Source organism: Gopherus evgoodei, chromosome 2, assembly GCF_007399415.2.
Source record: "Gopherus evgoodei ecotype Sinaloan lineage chromosome 2, rGopEvg1_v1.p, whole genome shotgun sequence".
Lineage (NCBI taxonomy): Eukaryota > Metazoa > Chordata > Testudines > Testudinidae > Gopherus > Gopherus evgoodei.
The window spans coordinates 231,036,932-231,058,319 of NC_044323.1; the positions used below are offsets into that span (position 1 = coordinate 231,036,932).

General features: G+C 41.7%; 1 protein-coding gene across 2 annotated transcripts in view; it reads left to right on the forward strand.

Moving 5' to 3' along the window:
• RAB2A (RAB2A, member RAS oncogene family) overlaps positions 1-6,775 on the forward strand; it is a 90,675-nt gene extending 83,900 nt beyond the window's left edge. For both annotated transcript variants that reach the window (XM_030553150.1, XM_030553151.1), the window contains one exon: positions 5,194-6,775. In XM_030553150.1, coding sequence (XP_030409010.1) covers positions 5,194-5,289 — 96 coding nt within the window. In that variant the 3' untranslated portion in view covers positions 5,290-6,775. The remainder of the gene's footprint in view (positions 1-5,193) is intronic.
• The last annotated feature ends 14,613 nt before the right edge of the window (positions 6,776-21,388 follow it).

Here is a 21,388-nt window from a genome sequence, read left to right on the forward strand (position 1 = left end):
AGTTCTCAACAGCACTAAATATAAAACTATCCTAAACAGGGTTTGGAGGAAGAGACAATTCTTCATTCAGTTCCATGTGGCAAAGAACCTCATTTTCAATTGTAGTCTCCAGGGGAAGTACTCTGTTTTGGAATGAATTGATAAACCAATAGCTACTTTATGTGTAATTTACCACTATATGTCTCAAAGTTGTCATGCCTGTGTTGGAAACCTGCCTTTCACTCAAACACACGTACATGAGACTTGTGCTATGCTTGCTTATTAATGTACTTGTGCTGAAGTCATTGAAACTACTGATGCACTTCTTAAAGAAGTAGAACAGGTCACACTATTTTTTTTTAGGTTTGTCATCCACTACGGATCCCTGAAACTCCCATATACTCCAGGACAGAATAGTTTTCCATATAAATTTAGCAGTTGCAAACAGTTTTCATATTACAATTAACATCAGTGCTTTCTTCTGCTTTTGGTATCCTTAAAAGCTGCAAAAGATGTGCTATGTGCTGTGATTCATTTCTCCGGATAGGATTGCAAAACCTATGTCCATATCCCACAGTTCATCTTCAATAAGTTTTTAAGAGCCTTTCTGCTAAGCACTTGTTCCTCTTCAGTCCCATTCAAAGCACACTCTGTGCTTAGCTCTGCATTGGCCATCAGCACCACTTTCCCATCCATTAGAGCCCTTTTGAGGCAATTTATGAACTCCAGCTGAGTCACACAGTTTGCAGTAGTAAAATCAGTATTGGTTTCTCTTGCTTCGCCCTTTTGACATAACATATTGTATACATTACTGGTGTAGGGCTTGGTGTAACACACTGCATATCACATCCTACACCAGAAATATATTATGTAATGTCATGTGCGTGGGTGTCTTTTGGGTCAATGTACCCACTTTACTTTCCCTGCAGTGCTCTTGCTAAGAGTGACTCCATGTAGTTTCTTATCTGTTGAAACATGCTTAAGGGATGCCTTTGAGCTTACTGCAGAAGAAGTAGTTGTTCTTCTCAAAATGTACCATATATGCTCATTCATAAGCCGAATATTTTTGGTGAAAAAGTGACCCATCAAAGAGTGGGGGTCAGTTTATAAATGGGTCTACACCAAAATTTGATGATTTTAAATTCTATGGAATCATTGAATTGAACATCTAATACATTGTTGTTTCGTTTACCTGGAGCGCCTGCAGGCATGGAGCCCCTCAGCTCCCTGTGGCTGCAGTTTGCCGTTACCAGCCAATGGGAGCTGTGGGAAGTGGTTCCCGCAGCTCCCATTGGCTGGGAATGGCGAACTGCGGCCATAGGGAGCTGAGGGGCTCCATGCCTGCAGACGCTCCAGGTAAACGAAACATCCCGACCCGCCAGCAGCTTACCCTTTCATACAGTTTTTGCTATTTTTACTTACCATCTTGGGGGGTCGGCTTATAAATGAATGGGCTAATGAATGAGTATATACGGTATGTCTTGGGACCTACTATTAGGTGTCTCGCCCACAACTGGCACTTGTCCCAATATCCTCAACTTTTTCCTGATGCTCAACGTACTTCCTCTCTAACATTATCAGATTCACTTTATGGGTGCACTTCTTACAGCATGTAAGGTGCCACTGAGCATTGTGTTTACCACTGCAGAGGACCTAGTTCTTCTCCAAAGAGTCAGCTACTCTTCATCTCCCCATTGATGCCTAAAACTGATCAAGACCAAAGTAAAAACAAGCATTTTGTAATAAATTACTTCGGGATTGTAATTGTTATATAATTATGTGCATACCGTTTGCAGATGGATTCCAGTAATTTCTGTCTGGATGCTGACATCTTAACCGGTGTCTCATTACTGAGGCTACGTTTTAGTCACGGGTATTTTTTGTAAAAGTCATGGACAAGTCACGGCCAGGAAACAAAAATTCATGGCCCATGACCTGTCCATGACTTCTATATACCCCTAACTATATACCCCTAACTAAAACTTGGGAGGCAGTGGGAGGTGCCGTGGGTGCTGGGGGGGGGGGCAGGGGGAGGTGCCACGGGTGCTGGGAGGGGGTGATTTGGGGGGGGTAGGCAGGCACCCTACACAGCTCCACGTGCTGCCTCCGCCCTAAGCCTCGGTTCTGCAGCTCCCATTGGCTGGGAACTGCGGCCAATGGGAGCTGTGGGGGCAGTGCCTGCAGGTGGAAGATGCATGTGGAGCTCAGAGCTGAAGATGGGGAGCTCCTGTCACCCTTCTGGCAAGATACCACCACCACCACCACCACCACCACCCAGGTAAGCACTGGCCCGCACCCTAGTTCCCAGCCCTGAGACCCCCCCCAAACCCAAACTCCTGCTGCTGGGGGGCAGGGGAGCCTGAGACTGCCCCAGCAGTGGCCAGTGTGCCTGGCACAGGGGCTGCTCAAGCTGGCCTGGCAGCCTCCGGGGCAGGTGCACCAGCTTCTACAGAAGTCATGGAGGTCATGGAAAGTCACAGAATCAGTGACAAACATGAAGCCTTACTCATTACAACTCTGTTGGCATAATAAGCCAAGCTGATAATCAATACCACTGAACTGCTTCTTTTTTAACAATGATAGCAAATAAACTTGAGATGCTTCTTCCATTTCTAGTAATCTGCAACATTAAAAAATATCAGTTATCATGTTCTGAGCATTATCTGATAAGAGTACTGTTAGTCCAGGACCACAATTTAATTTTGAGAGGACTGCATGTTTGACATGCCTCTGTTAAAGTATAATTTAAAAAGCGTTGATTTTTTTAACAACATTTTCTCAAATGTATATCTACAGAATTGTTCTAGGATTGTCATGTTTGGTACCCTTGTGTTCATGGGAGACAGGGCTTTTGAATGTTACCAAGCCTGACCCATTTCTGCTGACATATTATCAAAATTTCCACCAACCGGGGGATTAGCAAATACACCCATTCACTCCGGATAGGATGATACCACTGAAATTATGATTCTCTAGATTTTTTTTAAATCAAATTACACCTTCCTATAATTTGTCATGCACTTTACATGCACTTCTAGACTGAGGGGGGAAGAATTAACTTTGAGAATTACATGAAATATGACTAAATAATCCAGATTTAGGTAGCTGGATATTGTAAGGAGTAAAATACTGCCTACTGTTACGAATTTGTGTAGGCAAAGTAAAGATTATGGCTTATTCTTTTTCTGTAGTGAAGAAATTCTTAGAGCGAAAAAAAAAACATTTTATGTCTTGGAACAACTGAAAATTTCTGAATCAATGTGTACTGTCTCAGAGTAGATCTTTGTGATGTATGTCTTTAAATTCTCAAATACATCATATGCCCTTACATTGAAAATAACTATGTGAGAGTGCTCTGAGTAGCTCAGGGAGATAGAGAGCCTTTCATGTCTGATCACTGGTTCAAATTCAGTACAGGTTAGTAATCAAAGTTATCATCTAATATAGCTCGTCACTCGTCTTTTGAAGTAAGTTGGTGGGATCAGTCATATTCTTGGTGGACTAATGTCCACATCACAAAGCAACAGCACAGTCAGCACTAATGGGGCACCTTGTTGGCCGTCTGAGATGTCCTTTTAGTCCTTCGCACATAGCCTTTTCTTTCACCTGTAGAGGTATCCCTTGAGATCAGTGCGAAGGCCAGTTGGTTGGAACCACACAGAGGATTGTGCACTGCCACCAGCCATTCTGTATCTGTTCTGTGAATAGGGCTTTCATTTTCTAGCAGTGTCAATCTGACTGCTTTTAATAGACATGGAAGTCACTGAATTGTTGGGGAAGATGGGGCAAAGGAATTAGCAGAACTGTATTAAGTTGTCTCAGCACATAGAAGCTTAAAAAGTAAAAAGTTACTTCTAGTTATAGTAATAGATGTTATTAGTAATTAGTAATAGATGTTGTTAGTAGCAGTAGAGAGAGCTTCACTACCACTCCAGCTGCTTAAACTATGTGACTTGTAGCTAAGACCTTCACTCTTAAGCATGGGATCTTTGTTTTAAGAACCTAACTTCTCAGATTATTTATAAATTGTAATTAATATTTCATTGTTAATATCCTTTTTTTCATCCAGCTTGTTCAGTTTTTCAAAATTCTTCAGGGGTAATATAACAAAGTCTTGAGTTGGTTTAAAGGAGATGCCATTCAGTTAGAAACTGATGCTTTATAAATTGGACAGTAATCAGGGCCTCTGAAGAGGCATGCTCATTGTATCTGTCGAGTTTCATATACTAGCTGACTGCTTTACTGTGCCTTATGGAGCTTTGATTGCAATATGCTGTCAGGAGCCAACAGTCCGTGCTATTTATTTGGCTTAATGCCAAGTCTGGCTCCTTGATTCTTCAAGAAGTTGCTACCAGCCCAGAGGGGGCAAAACCAATGAGCCATAGGGCATCCTTTTTATTAAAGAGGAGTCAAAGAGCGAAAAGAAACCACATCAGCTGCTGTCAATACTGAGCTAGTGCCAGAAACCCCAAGGCTACTACTGTTGCAGAACAACTGCCAAGCACTATAAATCTGAGATTTACTGTGACGCAAAGTTTCCTTAAGAGCTTAATTTCTGAAGCTACTGTATTACTTTTCTCAAAGTGCTGTATTTTTAGGTAAAATCCACTTGAGGGAGTGAGGGTTAAGATATAAGTGTGAGTTTGATGAATGAAAGAGCTACGCTGTGTGTGGGTTCTTGGCAAGTTGCCATGTCTTTGGGGATCATAGAAATTATTGATGACACAGAACACTCGTATGCCCTTAGCCTGTACAGCTGATTCAACATGGAAATAAATGCTGTCTAGAGAGGAAAAGTTTTTACATTGTATTAAACCAGTGGAGGTTTTGAATCTCTCAAGTGTGTATTAGAAATGTATATATGTATTTTTAAAAGTTTGCTACTTTATGTAGAATAGCATTTAAATACTATTCTTCCTGTGTGTTTATGTTAACAGTTTGAGAACAGGCAGAGTTCTGTTTATAGCAATGAAATGGAGAAAAACTGAAACAAGAAGGAAAGCATCTTTCCCCTTAATTTTACTTCCTTATTTGCATCCAGACACAGTTTTAAATAGGATTTTTTTTTTCCTGTGGCTTATTGTATGTGAAACTAAAAGGAGAACTGCTTTTAGACATGTGCATAAACAAAAATTAATGGACTAATTTTAGTATTTTCCAGCATATTGAAATGTTTTTTAAATAATAATTGCTGTGTATTCAACTTTATTTCAGGCAAATGGTATTAAAATTGGCCCTCAGCATGCTGCTAGTAATGCAACACTTGCAGGCAATCAGGGAGGACAACAAGCTGGTGGAGGCTGCTGTTGAACCTATTTTTACTTTCTAGCTGCCCAAATGGGGCCCACTAACTTGTTCTTTCACCCTCCCCCCACTGCAGCTCAACTGAGACATGAAACTATTGTAAGTTGGTTTCATGTGGCAGAAGAAGACTTTATCCTTCAACTTCTTGTATAACTTTGAATAAATGGTTAATGTTCACTTAAAAGACAGATTTTGGAGATTGTATTCATATCTATTTACATTGATTTCTTGTTCAATTGATGTGATTATTTTTGTTAAATGTTGTCTTGTGCCCTTGACTACAAACTGAATTGTATTAAACACTACAAAGTCATCTGAGTATTTTAATCAGTTTGTGTAGTTAGGTTTCCCAGCTACTGTGGTTACCTAATGTTTAATATTGTAGAGCTGTCCAAGTTTTTGTCAATTTTCAAGGCTATAAAGAAAAGCAGAAGGACTCTTTTAATTCTGTATTTATCATTTACTTTCTGTATATATAGTTTAATAACCTGCTTGGGTGTATTTGCCAAGCTATAATTCTTTAATGCATTTGCATAAAGTCTATACTATTTAGAGCTTGAAAACTACAGAAACATTATTAGAAATCGCTTGGATGCTGAATTTTAAACCTTTTTGACATTGTTAGCATGTTCATCCTCTCCTGCCATTATCCTCAAGTCCAAGAAAAATGCTTAATGTATATTACTGGAAGCTACATATGTGTTAACTATTTTAATGCCAAATGTTTGCTGTTTGTCCACAATTTCCACAGCACCTCTTCAGAAATGGATAGTTGTTTGCCTTAATGAATACTGTAGGTAAAAACACAGTATAATGAATGAAAAATACAGGCGGAATTGATACCCTTTTAAAATGGCACATTATGAAGACTGTTGTTTTCTTTTTTTTTCTTGTTTACTGCTTGATTTCTCAGTATATTTTTCATGCAGGACAGTTTTTCAACCTAGTTGTACAGTGACTGTGTAAAGTTTTCTTTCAGTGGCAACTTGTAATCCTAAATATATGGTAAGCATCTTGTCTGTTGTGAAAGGGGTGTGATAAAAGCCAAAACTGGAAATGCTTTGGTACTTTACTCAATGTGGTGGTTTATTTTATTTTTTCTCACAATGAAATAGTTAACAGTGCAAAATAAAATTCTGTGTTTAAGTATTTAAACTGGTTAAGGTGCAGAATATTAATGTTGGTCTGATTGCAAATGAGGAAACAACTTCCCATTATTTTATATAATATACATTCAGAAATAAAGGGGTGACACCAATGCTAGCTCATGCTTCATATACCTCCCTAAAGAAAAGAATTTCAGCCACAAGTTTTGTTTTAATGGATCAGGAGAGACTGAGGCATAAATTGGGGGGGGGGGCACGAGTCCCCCTCAATTCATCTACACTTACTGTCAAGCTACAAAAGGGAACATTGAGCGTTATCACTTTTGATGTTAATCTGAGAAGCGTAACATAGCAATGGTTCTGAGATTAAATAAAGTTTAAAAGTATGTGAGGTCTTCCGCAATTTTTATAAGAGGGGTTGTATTAATGAGCAAATACTCATCACTGATTCTAATTTTAGACCTCTTTCTATCCAATCATGGTTGTAGAAGTATTGGAATCTGTCTGTAATACATTGTGTTTCACCTATATTTTCTACTAGTGAACACTGTGAGACCATTCTGTCATTCATACTTATCTCAGTTATGAATATTATTTGTAATATAACATCATTTGAAACCAAAATTGTGTACAACTTGAAGCATTTATAAAGCACACAAAAAAGATTTCCCTTGTGCTGACTCAGAGGTAGTACACTGACTGAATCCATTCTAATCAGTTACATGGGTAATGGTGGTAAACAATGTGATGATTGGGTAGCTACACAAGAAATCTAAGAATAAAAATCTACCTTGGATCTGATTGGTAGTCTAGCAGTACAACTTGTTACTTAATGTGAGCCAAGAGTCTTTTCCTCCCAGGATACTGGGGGCTGCCAGTGCTGCAAAGATAAAATGCTTGATCCTGGAGATGTGAGAAAGGAATACAGTGCTCCATAGTAACCTCAGGCCATTTTGGAAATTGGAGCCAGCCGTCCTTGGCCATAGCAGTTGTTAGTATAATAAGTCTTATGGACAAGTGATTCCCCTTCTCCAATACAGCCTTACCCCCAGGAAAAGGGCAGGGGCTGATAATGTCCTCTATGAGTGATAGGATTTGGGTAGAACTAAAGAAGCATCTGACATCCATTTTACCTGCTGAAGGCTTACTGGACTCTCCATTTTATAGGATTGGAAATCAGCCTTTCTTGCAGAGCGCCAGCCTTAGTTTTCAGACTATAGTAGTAGTATTCAGAAGTCTGCAGATTGGAATAAAATCTTCATGTTGATCATGCTGCTAATACTACTCTAGTAGAAGGATGTAGTAGAAGTTCTGCTACAGAATCCACTCCTCTCCTAGTCCTGTTACTGGTCATAATCTGGTACTTTCAAGGAGGCGCTAGAAAAGGCCTAATGTTAGTTCGTGGGGGGTGTCCTGCTGCCCTGCTTTGGTCACCAGTTTAGTGTGAAACTTATCCTTAAAACAAATACTTTGTACTGTAATACACCATCTGCAGTCTTTTGTTGCTTTTCTATTTTGAGGAATTATCAATTTTCTTTTGTGACTATTCAACACTCCCAAGTATAGCTACTGGAGTGAGCCACCAGCCCTAGGCTGGACTAGGGTGGTGGTAATTCCACAGCACATTTTAGGTTTTGACAACTCTGTGGCAAATTTTACAACTTTATTTACACCGTATTGGCTGTGATGATTTGTCTAATTTCCTAGTTACATTCAAGAAACCCATTACCTTTTTATGGCCAAGAAATTGCTTGGATGACAATAGAATTTAAATATTTCATTGTACACCAGGGACTTGAACAGCTGCTGTAATCTAGCGGAAAAACCACTACTAGCAATGGAAAAGTCCTAGCATGTTGCATAATAGTGTACCTTGATAGCAGTATTTCTACTCCATATTGTAAGTTAGGAGAGGAACAGAAATAGCTGACTACAGAAAGGGTAAATTCAGGATCGCAAATTCCCTCAAGCAACTTCTAGGCTCTTCTATATCATTCCTAATACAAATAGTAACCAACCTCCTGGAATTTGGAGCTGCACTAGCTAAGGACCCTAAAGACCCAGGGGAACTGTGGACCACTGCAGCGGAAGACAGGGTAGGAAGCAGCCCAGGGGCCTTACAGATATTGCTCTGATTACTGCTGACTCATGGGTGAGTACCCTTGCTGCTGCCAGGTCCTGGGGCTGGGACTTGGAGAAGCAAGGAGGGTCTGAGTCCGCCTACCTCCAGATGCCAGCCACAATTCTCTAGGTGGTGTCCCACTTCCCTGATGGGCCAATAGGCCACACAGCCCCACAGAGGTGGGTAACTTTAGTGACTCTGGCCAATAGGCCACCACAGGCCTGTAAGGATGGGCTGCTTTAATGACTCGGGCCATTGAGCCATTCAGCCCTGTAAAGAAGGATCCCCTGTTGACTTGGGCCATCAGGCCACTGCCCTGAGAGTGAGGGCAGTCCAAGGGACTCTGGTCACTGGACCATACTACCCTGCTTTATAATCAGGCTCACGTGTTTTTGACTATGTGATCTGACACCCTGCAACAGGGTCCACCTACCCCACAACAGTTACTTTTTAAAAGGGGGAGAAGGGGCTGACTTTTTAAAAAAAAAAAAATTCCTCATCACAATTCTGTCTCAGCTGCTTCTTGGCTACCCCCTGGGTTTGCTGTGAGGGGCATCCAAGCTGCTGCGCTCTAGATTCCTAAGGCTGTTTCAAGATCTTTGAGCCTGATGAAAGTCAAGCCCCTGCCCTGATCTCAGAGGCCCCTAGGCACAGTCTCTGCCACAGACCCTCCCAATTGCTGGAACCCACTGTCTAGCTCCATAAGCCCTCTGGGGACAGACTACCTAGTTACTTACACATACCTCCCAGAACTCCACCCAGTGGTGCAAAGCTTCTAATTTACAGTGTAACTGGCAGGAGCATGTAGTAGTTGTGAAACTGAGGCGCACCACCCACAGCAGCTGGAGGGTCCAGGGTTCCCTACAGTGGCCTGGGCTCCCTGGGCAGCTCTTACCACTGCACAGCTCCAGCTTCTGGCCTGGCCTTGAGTAGAAAAGGAGGGGCTGGGCCTCATGGCATGGGGGTCATAAGGCCCCTTCACCCCCCATGCACACCAGGAAGAGGTTAGCATTGTGTGTAGGAGCTGCCAGTGGTGCTCTGTTCCTGCCTGAAGTTTGCAGCTTGTGCCCTCAAATTATGCCCATATTAAAAATTGTGTAAGCATAGCCCTCCCACTTTTTAAAGAAGGGAACATGGCCCCCCTGGTTCCAGTACCCTTGCTTTCTATGATAGTCATTTCATAAAATCATTCACTATTATGATCATCCAAACAGAACCCCCAATTTGTTACTTTTCTCTCCCTTTCAAACAAGAATAAAGCAGGAGATGTGGCAAGTATCCCAGGGATGAATGGGCACCCTACTTCTAGGCAGAGCATCTGCTGTTACTACTTATTAATGCCTGTTAATTCAGGCATTAAACAATTCCAGTACGCAGTTTCATGCCATTATAGGTCCATACTGTTCATACCCCTGTGGGGAGAGGTGAGATGTGTTCCATCCCCCTCAGGTTTAATGATAGCTTCAGTGTGGTTATTTGAGATATAAAGTTTCAGTAAGTAAAAGGCATCTTTTCCATCTAAACTTCCCTGAGCAGTTGCCTCACATCCTTCTGGGGCTTCCTCCATCCTTTGCCAGGTATCATGAATTTGTTTGCACTCTTTACTCCCCAGAGTCTCCCTCATTCCAGGGGAGCACTGGCATACCTCACTTTTTGGCCCTGGCTCACTTTGCCTTTCCCTGTGAAAATCTGAATCTCAGCACCTTTTAGCAGTACCCACTTTCTCGGCTCCCAGTGGAGTTCTGGCATCTTCTAACCATACCAGTGGTTCACCACTCCCAGCAGGATTGTTGGCCACCACACCTTCTGGTTGTGCTACAGTCTTCCCTGTTCTGGCCTGTGAACAATATGGCAATACCCTGCATATCTTTGGAAGATTTTACTGCATTAAGTAACTCTATCATTGTGGATGAGGTATTGTATTCCAGGGGGGAACAGCTCTGTCAGGAATTCTGCACATTGGGGGTGATTAGGCACATTGACTCAGGTTGTACGGGGCATGGATCAGCATTCATGTTGTACTCCTCATCAGTACCCAGCCCAAGCCAGGGAAGCTAATGATTCAATCACTGCACCATATTCAGTGATGAGTGCTGGTTGTGTGCCACCTGCGGCATGTTGGGCACATGCTAAAATGACTCGGGTTGTAACACCACCAGACAAGTAGCAGCACCTGGAGAGGTTTGCATATACTAGTTTAAACTGGATTTCTGCAGAGACCAACAGACAAAGGCAGACATTTTGGATAAACAGCCTGAGTTTACATTGAGTCAGGGCTTTCTTTCTGATCCAGCAAACAGACAGGCCCTTCTGTCCTAGGGATCCCAATCCTTGGAGAGGGGTTGGAAGGATTTGAGCTACTGGGGGCCCCATAAGACTGAGCAATGACCTGTTGTAAGCTGTTAGCATGTATATAGGAACATTTTTTAAAAAAAGTTTTCCCTTTAACACCTTCATCTTAAGAATAACTGTATATACTTAGGAAGAGCTGTGAGTTAACTTGTAGCTGAGGGCAATTACCTCCTTCACTGCCTTCAGAGAGAAAACAAAGCACAGATACTGGCCTTTTAGGCATTGTGGCTTGCTGGGGATATCCTTGTGTAGGCAAGGAACTGTGCAACTGGAAAAAAAAAAAAAAACCCTAATGAAGGCTCTGTGTTTGTCACGGAGATCTTGGAAGACATGGATTCCATGACTTTTGTAACTTCTGCAGCAGCTCATGCGGCTGGCCTGGGAGGTACCTGAGCAGCTCAGGCAGCCCCTGGGCCAGCCACACCAGTTGCTGCTGAGGCAGTCTTGGGCCCTTCCCACCCTGCAGCTGCGGGGGATGGGGGTTCAGGGCTGGAGATTAGGGTGTGGGGCAGTGCTTACCTGGGGGATGCTCCCTGGAAGAGTGACAAACTCCCTCCCTCAGTACCTAGCTCCACCTGTTGCATCTGCCTGCAAGTGCAGGCACTGCCCCTGCAGCTCCCATTGGCCGCAGTCCCCAGCCAATGGGAGCTACAGGACCAGGGTTGGGGTGGAGCAGAGGCAGCATCTGGAACTGGGAGCTGGAGGTTGCTGCTTCCCAGGCGCTAGGTAGGAAATCTGCCCCAGTCCCCACCAAGGCTTCCCTGAGCACCCACAGTGCCCTCCAGGGCTATCCCTCCCCCCCCCCACCCCCAAGTTTTAGTCCGGGGTATATAGTAAAAGTCATGGACAGGTCATGGGCTGTGAATTTTTGTTTACTGCCCATGACTTTTTACTAAAAATACCCATAACTAAAATATAGCCTTACCCATAACATCTCTTAGCTGAACCACTATCTCACTGCTCCTAGCAGGATTCTTGGCCACAAACATTCAGCAATGAGTCTGACTATGGTGGGTTTCCACCAGAGTCCTCAGGATTTCACCCTGTTACATTATTACAGAAAATTACATATCAAGAAAAATAATTTCCCCAGATTCCTACAGTCAGAATCCTAGAACCTTCTGTAGTGTCCACGTTGACTAAGGACTGCAGGTCTTATACCCATAGCTGTTTGCTTGCTAGCCTCTGATCAGGCACACCCTTATGTCCTGGGTCCCATGGGCATGACTTGACTGTTTTCTCCTGTTTGAGCAGCCTGTTATTCTGATTAGCAAGCGTCTCTTGTTCCAGCTCTGTCTACTCACTCTGATGTCCGGCCCCTAGCTCCATCCACCCTTCTATTCCAGCCTCCATTGCTTTGGACATCTTACCATCACTGCTACATCTGCTAGATCCTTTGTGGCCCTGCCTCTTCATCTGCAAGCCCTCCAGGAGAAAAAGGGACCCCTTCTGGCCCGATGTCTGTCTGGAGCACATGCTGCATCATGACTCATGATATACAAGTGCAGCATGGTCACCAGCTCTGATTTCTTTTGATCATCAGCTGTCAGATCTCACAGCACACAGAAGCCTAGGAGCTGCTCTTTCTTGAGCTGTTCAGAATTCATGCTTGCTAACTCACTTTTACCTAAGACAAACTAGCAAACCTGCTCTTGGTTTTCAGTTTAAGAGCAAACGTGTTTTTAAAAGCTTCACACGCCACCAGATTAATCCCAAACCAAGTCTCTACAACAGAATGGCTCCTCTGTCTCTAAACTCTTGGTTAGAGATACGTAGATATAATGGAGAGGCTGCTTTTTTGTGCAGTAGTTTGTCCTACTTATAATCCCATGCACAACAGAGTAAAATCAAATTGCATATTTAGGTTTTTACACTAAATGGGTGTCAGTATTTACTGCTGGGCCCTCATGACTTCAATCCATCTCAAATCAATTACAAAGGAATACCCCATTCCTTACCCAAATGTGTCTCTTTCCCCCACCCCTTTAATGCTATTTAATTTCTAGGTCCTTGAGGCCATCAACTGTGAGAAATACCACGAAGAACAGCAGCATGTATTGGAAATGGAAATTGAAGTTGCAGTCAGGTCCAGATGGCATACTACCTGAAGTGTTAAAACATGGAGGAAGAGGCACACTCAAGCTCCTTTGCAAACTATGTAGCCTCATTTCAACAAAGGGTAAAGTTCCTGAAGACTGACAGTGCTCAATCACTGCACCACTCTTTAAGAAGGGTGTTCTGAATTCTTGTATACAGTAGTCTTAAATTATGATAGAGTTGGAGTGCCAAATTCCCCTTTGGAAAGGAATGGGAACCTAGGCTGGCAGAGCTGTAATCAGACACCAACAGTGTAGCTTGCTTATAATTACAAAACTGAGACGATATGTAGGAGAGAAAACAGAAATATCAACAGAAGAACTGGAGTTGGCTTTCTAGGGAAGGGATAGTGGCTTTTGAAGTAGACAATGGTTTAAAAATTGATTACAATTGAAGCATTTTAATCCATTGTAAGAACACCCCAACTACTCTGTACCCCTACTACTATTTGCCTTCCAGTTTCTTACCTTGGGTCAAGTGCTCCCACAGTTCCCAAGGCCTCAATTAGCTTTGTGTGAGGTGGCACTTCTGTCACTTACTCTAAAGGTTCTTTTTTCTGGCAGAATGAATTTAGTCACAGCTTTCTTGTTGTTTTGTCTCCTATTTCCACTTTATTTTATTCCTACATAATCTCCTATTCATCTTCCACTTACTCTGTTTATCCTCTTCCATTCTGCTCCCATTCTACCATTCCTTCAAGCCTCTTTCTTTCCCCTGCAAAAAAAAGTCCTTTTCCTTTGGCTGATCCTGCCTTATTACAGTTTAGGAGCTTTTGCCCTGCTCTCACACCTACTCCTCTGCAATTCCTATCGTACCTCTATTCAATGTTCTTCCTATGTGACTTATGCAAAGTGGCAAGCTGCATAGAAACTTTTCAAAGACACCATATAGAGGCCCAACTTAAATGTATACCCCAAATTAAAAAAAACACATTAGAAGAACTAAAAAAGAGCCACCGTGGCTTAACAACCATGTACAAGAAGCAGTGAGAGATAAAAAGGCATCTTTTAAAAAGTGGAAGTTGAAGGCGATTGAGGTAAATAGAAAGGAGCATAAACGCTACCAAATTAAGTGTAAAAATGTAATAAGAAAAGCCAAAAAGGAGTTTGAAGAACATCTAGCCAAAAACTCAAAAGGTAATAACAAAATGTTTAAGTACAACCAGTGTGGCCCCAGGATGGTCAAGATACAAAAGGAGCACTTAAAGACAATAGTCATTGCGGAGAAACTAAATAAATTCTTTGCTTCGGTCTTCACAGCTGAGGAGGTTAGGGAGATTCCCAAACCCGAGCTGTCCTTTGTAGGTGACAAATCTGAGGAACTGTCACAGATTGAAGTGTCACTAGAGGAGGTTTTGGAATTAATTGATAAACTTAACAGTAACAAGTCACCGGGACCAGATGGCATTCGCCCAAGAGTTCTGAAAGAACTCAAATGTGAAATTGTGGAACTATTAATTATGGTTTGTAACCTGTCCTTCAAATCATCTTCTGTATCCAATGACTGTAAGATAGCTAATGTAACACCAATATTTAAAAAGGGTTCTAGAGGTGATCCCGGCAATTACAGACTGGTAAGTCTAACATCATTACTGGGCAAATTAGTTGAAACAATAGTAAAGAATAAAATTGTCAGACACGTAGAAGAACATAAATTATTGGGCAAAAGTCAACATGGTTTCTGCAAAGGAAAATCATGTCTTACTAATCTATTGCAGTTCTTTGATTTCCAGAAAGCCTTTGACAAGGTTCCTCACCAAAGGCTCTTACGTAAATTAAGTTGTCATGGGAAAAGAGGGAAGATCCTTTCATGGACTGAGAACTGGTTAAAAGACAGGGAACAAAGGGTAGGAATAAATGGTAAATTTTCAGAATGGAAAGGGGTAACTAGTGGTGTTCCCTAAGGATCAGTCCTCGGAACAATCCTATTCAACTTATTCATAAATGATTTGGAGAAAGGGGTAAACAGTGAGGTGGCATAGTTTGTAGATACTAAACTGCTCAAGATAGTTAAGAGCAAAGCAAACTGTGAAGAACTTCAAAAAGATCTCACAAAACTAAGTGATTGGGCAACAAAATGGCAACTGAAATTTAATGTGGATAAATGTAAAGTAATGTGCATTGGAAAAAATAACCCTAACTATACATACAATAAAATGGGGGCTAATTTAGCTACAAGAAGTCAGGAAAAAGATCTTGGAGTCATCGTGGATAGTTCTCTGAAGACGTCCACACAGTGTGCAGCAGCAGTCAAAAAAGCAAACAGGATGTTAGAAATCATTCAAAAACGGATAGAGAATAAGACTGAGAATATCTTATTTCCCCTGTATACATTTATGATATGCCCACATCTTGAATACTGCGTACAGATGTGGGCTCCTCATCTCAAAAAAGATATACTGGCACTAGAAAAGGTTCAGAGAAGGGCAACTAAAATGATTAGGGATTTGGAACGGGTCCCATATAAGAAGAGATTAAAGAGGCTAGGACTTTTCAGCTTGGAAAAGAGGAGACTAAGGGAGGATACGATACTGGTATATAAAATCAGCAGTGCTGTGGAAAAAGTGAAGAATAGGGAAAAGTTATTTACTCGTTCCCTTAATATAAGAACTAGGGGCCACCAAATGAAATTAATGGGCAGCAGGTTTAAAACAAATAAAAGGAAGTTCTTCACACAGCGTACAATCAACCTGTGGAACTCCTTGCCTGAGGAGGTTGTGAAGGCTAGGACTATAACAGGGTTTAAACGAGAACTAGATAAATTAATGGAGGCTAAGTCTATTAATGGCTAGTAGCCAGGATGGGAAAAGAATAGTGTCCCTAGCCTCTGTTTGTCAGAGGGTGGAGAAGGATGGCAGGAGAGAAATCACTTGATCATTACCTGTTAGGCTCACTCCCTCTGGGACACCTGCCATTGGTCACTGTCAGTAGGCAGGCTACTGGGCTGAATGGAACTTTGGTCTGACCCAGTATGGCCACTCTTATACTCTTATGTTCTAAAAGCCAGTCAGAAGAAGACACTTAAATGGCTGATTTTTGAGAAGTCCCACACCAGAGCCAGGGAGCTGGAGTCCAATCAGTAAAATGTTATTCTACAACCCTGCTCCACTAAACCAATTACACCTATGTTTTGTAGGTAACGTTACCCATATTCCACTTTAGTGTGTGAGACAAGGAATGCACCTTTCTCCTCCTGGTTGTAATCATGTAGCAGATAAAGAATTGCATAGGTGCTATTTGTTCTCCTATCATGTACGCATGATTTTGCTTGTGTGTGGGACATAATCTATTTTCTTCCATTTTTCCCATTCAGTACTGGAAGGATCAGGGTTTTCTTTAATGTAAACCTGCACTAATGTTAATTGTTAGGAACCATGCAGAAGACTACATTATAAACACCTATATTCCTAGAGAGTTAATGCCTCCCTGACCCCTGCCAAACTACAATTCCTCTGCCATATAGCTATGTGCTAACCTTATTAACAATATACAGTAGTAATTTGTTTTATTATAGTACTGAAGTCTCAGTTTGTAAATAATCCATGTCACTGCCATATAAGTAGCTGATGAAATGTCTTTACTAGGCTTGCTGAGCATGAAAGAAACCACACCATTTGGCAATAAAAACTACTAACAGAATCTAACCAAACCAAGACCATGACAAAAGCAGCATGTTGTCGATCTATCGTTTTTTATTCTTGGGACAGATTTTATTATTTCTGGAGCTATTACAAGACCTGTGTTAAATATTGTGGATAAGAGGAAACAGACTCTTGGCAAATGTGGAAAACCAATTACAGCATATTACTCTACTCTGGCTCCAGAAAAGGAGGGGCTAAGCCAGGCAATTATTGCTTGCTTTCCTTAACAGCTGAAAAAGTGTTCTGCTGGAGGATCAGCTTGAGGAAAGAGACTATAACTATGACAGCCTTATTGCAGGCAATCCAAGCTGGGGAAGGTAAAATGACACAGTAGGCAATCAGCTTTATCTAAATCTAAAGTAGTATACTGCTGTCAGGGGAGCTTTGATTAAGGAAATCACTATTCTATATAGATATATTGCTCACTTAAAAAATAGTGCCCTTGGTTGCAACCTTCACACTTTAGGCCTTTCTAGCAGGGTAGTGAATACTTCTGAAACTTGCTATAGGAAATAAAATGGAATGTGTCTGATCTCCTGACTTGACATATAATAACTTGATCCTATATTTTTGAAAAAGGTAAAATAAGGAGAGGAGAAAATCATTCTTGTTGAATGTTTTAACCAGCATGTAGTCTAAGTTAGATCAACACTCCCCCAATCAAACTGTTACAAATTAGTTTGGAGGTACCTTATCTGCTTCTCTTATAATTTGTAAAACTACATCTTTGTCAGTATGCAGATGTATGTGAAGCAATGTATCAGTGTGTGTTGAATTCATGGAGCCCTATTTTTTTCTAGAATGTAGATGGAGTTGCTCACAGTATACCTCCCACAGAGGCTGGAGCCACTGATGGACATATTTATAAATGGGGAGGAAGTCAGTCTTTCATCTCCTGTGCGAGGGAGAGTAGGAAGGATTATGGTGTACTTAATGTAATCTGGTAGGCCTCAATGGTGCCCCCTCATTTCTGTGTGCCAAGGAAAGCCCAGAAATATGGACTTTGGTGGAAACTGGGGGTGCTTACTATTTGTCAGGATTGGTCACAAACATATTAGGAGACAGGAAGCTAAAGAGCACAGATCAGAAGAAACTAAGGCAACTATGACAGAACTATTAATTGAGCAGACAGGATACAGGATAACTGAAGAAAGGTCTAGGATTTCTGATTATACTGAAGAGCAATTACAGAAACTAAGTTTAGATGCAGGAGAGGACACCTTTCATCTATATGAGATTGTGTATAAAGAAGGTGGAAAAGCAGAAAAGTATTCAAGAGGACAACATTGCAGTTAAACTTGCTCCTTACTCCTGGAGGCAGAAACTGAAACTAAGGCCTGGTCTACACTGGGGGGCGGGGAAGGGGGAATCAAACTAAGTTACGCAACTTCTGTTATGTGAATAATGTAGCTGAAGTCGACGTACTTAGACCTACTCACCGCGGTGTCTTCACTGCAGTGAGTCAACTGTTGCCACCCCCCACTGCCTCTGCCTGCGCCTCTCGCGGTGGTTGAGTACAGGAGTCGACGGGAGAGTGTTCAGGGTTTGATTTTTTATCGTGTCTAGTCTGCTGGATCGATATCCGTCTGCCTGCTGATCCGGTGGGTAGTGTAGACATACCCTAAGGAAGGATTAGCGCTCCTGGGCTCACAGAAACAGCTTCTGTTTAGAGAAGGTCAGTAAAAGATGGAACAGATCAACTCTTTACCGAAAGAGTTTTGTTAAACTAATTATTTAAAATCTTTAATAAAACAGATAAAAAAGGAGGACTTGTGGAATTTTTACTGTTCAAGCATTGGAACCATTTAAAAAGGCACAGTTGTGAACAAGTTAGGTGAAGATATTGAGAAAATGTACTAAAGTACGCTAAATCAGTGGCTCTCAACTTTTCCAGACTATTGTACCCCTTTCAGGTGTCTGGTCTGCCTTGCCATACCCCTTAAGTTTCACCTCACTTAAAAACTTCTTGCTTACAAAATCAGGCATAAAAATACTAAAGTGTCACTGCACACTATTACTGAAAAATTGCTCACGTTCTCATTTTTACCATATAATTATAAAATAAATCAACTAGAATATAAATATTGTACTTACATTTCTGTGTATAGTATATACAGCAGTATAAACAAGTCATTGTCCCTATGAAATTTTAGTTTGTACTGATTTCACTAGTGCTTTTTATGCAGCCTGTTGTAAAACTAGGCAAATATCTAGATGAGTTGATGTATCCCCTGGAAACCTCAGTACCCCCCTCGCAGGACATGTACCCCTGCTTGAGAGACACTGCCCTAAATAGCAAAGTGTATGGGGAACACTTGGCCTCTACATCCAAGTGATGATGTGCATAATTAATTTCTAGGTGCTTGTTTGTTTGTGAAGCTTGACAGCAAGAATTTCAGGGGCAGAGTCTGTACAAGTCTGTGGTCAGAAAATATATATAATATAAATAAATGTATTTTAGTTCTAAACCACTCTATATTTTAAAACGTGTTGACCTCTCTTTACACTGGTATTCTCCCCTCCTTTTAACTTTTGAAATCATTTTCACTATAGAAAGCTGTGGACTAGAAGAATATAAACACAAAGCTGGCTTTACAGAATTATAGCAATGGAAACATTTTAGCAGATCTATCTGTAGCCATACTAATTAATGGAAACAGGAGTGCCATGTTATATTAAACTCAAGGATATTCACCTTCTTTGGTAGCAGCAGAGTGGCTGGAAACAAGATATTCCAATAGTTCAATACTCCCTTTAAATATCCTGCCCCTCTATACCCTCAGTAGAGGGGCATCAGGGCAGGTAGGGCACAGATATGGGCCAACAATCACTGCTGATCTAAGCAATTCTAAACTCTGGTGCAGGGATGTGCAGACACCCAAGACTGGAATACAAATAGACAATCATTTGAACTTCAGTTTCATAAAACGAGTAACCTCTTTTTTCCAATAGCTTCCTGAAAAAGAAACATATGACTGTATTACATCTGTTCATAAAAAGATGGACAACTAGTTGATCACAAAATGTTCATAAGCTAAATTCTAGATCTAGTCATGATCTAAGAAAGGTTTCTTAAATCTATTACTTTAAATTAAGGAAGCTTCAATAGAATAAATTATAGTTACATGAATATTTATAGAACATTTTGAAAATATAAAGTGTTCTACAAAGTAATTTTATTTCCATGTACTGTAATGTTTTACTTGCTCTGTATGTATTTGGCAGTAAATGGCTTCTTGTACCACCTTTATTTTGGTTTGATTTGGGAAAGTGGGATGTAGTATATGTTGTGAGGGAAAGGATGTCCATGAGACAAGATATGGCGCATACTGTTTAAAATTAAATAAAATAGTAAGATTATTTGTTTTGTAAATCTATGCTAATTTTATACAGATGCCAAATTCTACCACCGAAAACCTTTTAGCAGAGACGATGCTTAAATCCTGATGGTGGGGAGGCCATAATGTAAAATTGGGGGGCACATGACCACCCCACACATCTCCTCTCGGATGGGGGGGGAAGAGACATGGGGAAAGTTGAAACTTACTTGCTGACTTTGGCTGGCAGCTGGAATAGAGCCGTTCACACATGAGACATCCTGTCCTGCGGAGGGCCCAGCCAGTGGGCTGGCTGGGCGAGGCAGGCAGTCAGGAGCTGTTTTACAGGCAGGTGTGAACCTGGGAGTGGCGGTGGAAGACAGCCCGACCCGGGAAGCTCATTGCAGGCTGTAGTCCCACTAGACCAGCTGCTTCATGCCCTAGTGGAGAATGCAGAGGGGAAGGGATGGGGTGCTGGAACAATTTGTGTAGTGGGGTTGCTGAGAGCCTCTGAACCAAACTATAATCCCTGTTATAATGGAAACCACTTCAAGCCAGGGGGTGTGGCTGCACCCTTAGTTCCAGCACCTACAGGAAGGGGCTGAGCCCCACGCATCCCACTGGACCTAGAGATGGCAGGGGATTGGGTGGGCTTTGCCCCGCTACATCAGCATTTCATGGAAGGCAGAAACAATAGTGAACTGTGGTGCTGATTAAATAAATAATTCTAGTACCTTCACTGGCTTTATCTGCATTTCTGAATCTAACTCAGATGATCCTCCTGGTTTTCCAAACTCCAAAGATTCTTTGTCCTATGTTCCCCATTGCATCTTCTGCATGTCACTCTTCTCCATTATTTGCTCTCCACTGTCAATGGGACCCTCTCTGTCCAACTGCTTTTTGAAGGGGGTTGTTAAAGGATGAGGGTCAGAAGTGAGGCAACACAGGACAGGGGATTTTACTTGTAGTGCCCTAGCTCTCTGAAAGTGTTGTACTCCAATTTCACATGAAATAACACCTTTTTAGTTTACACTATGAATGGGGTCCCATCTTTCTCTGCTATGTGGAGAGGAGAAAAGATGCTTCATTAAAAGGTTCAAAGGGCTCAGAGCCAAAGTGGTCTGCTTTTCTTCCCCTCAGTGGTCTGCTCTTCTCCAAATCTGGGGGTATTCAACTGCGTTGCCTACTTCATTCAAGTTGTGAATACATTAGAGTAACTGGTACCTGTTTTTTTGCAACAGTACACCTACACTGTAAGCACTAGCATAGATAGAGCTCCAGCAGTCTTAGTAGTGTGATGAAAGTCTAAATTATAGACAAAACCTCCAAGGGGGGAGTAGGGCACAAGGGCTAGTAATTAGCAGCACCTGATGAAGCCGTGCTGTAAGGTACCCAGTAACAGTGCTCAAGGTGTTAGCCCATTGACACAGATCCTCTTGAATTTCTAAGGTTGGGAATCAAAGGCACATCT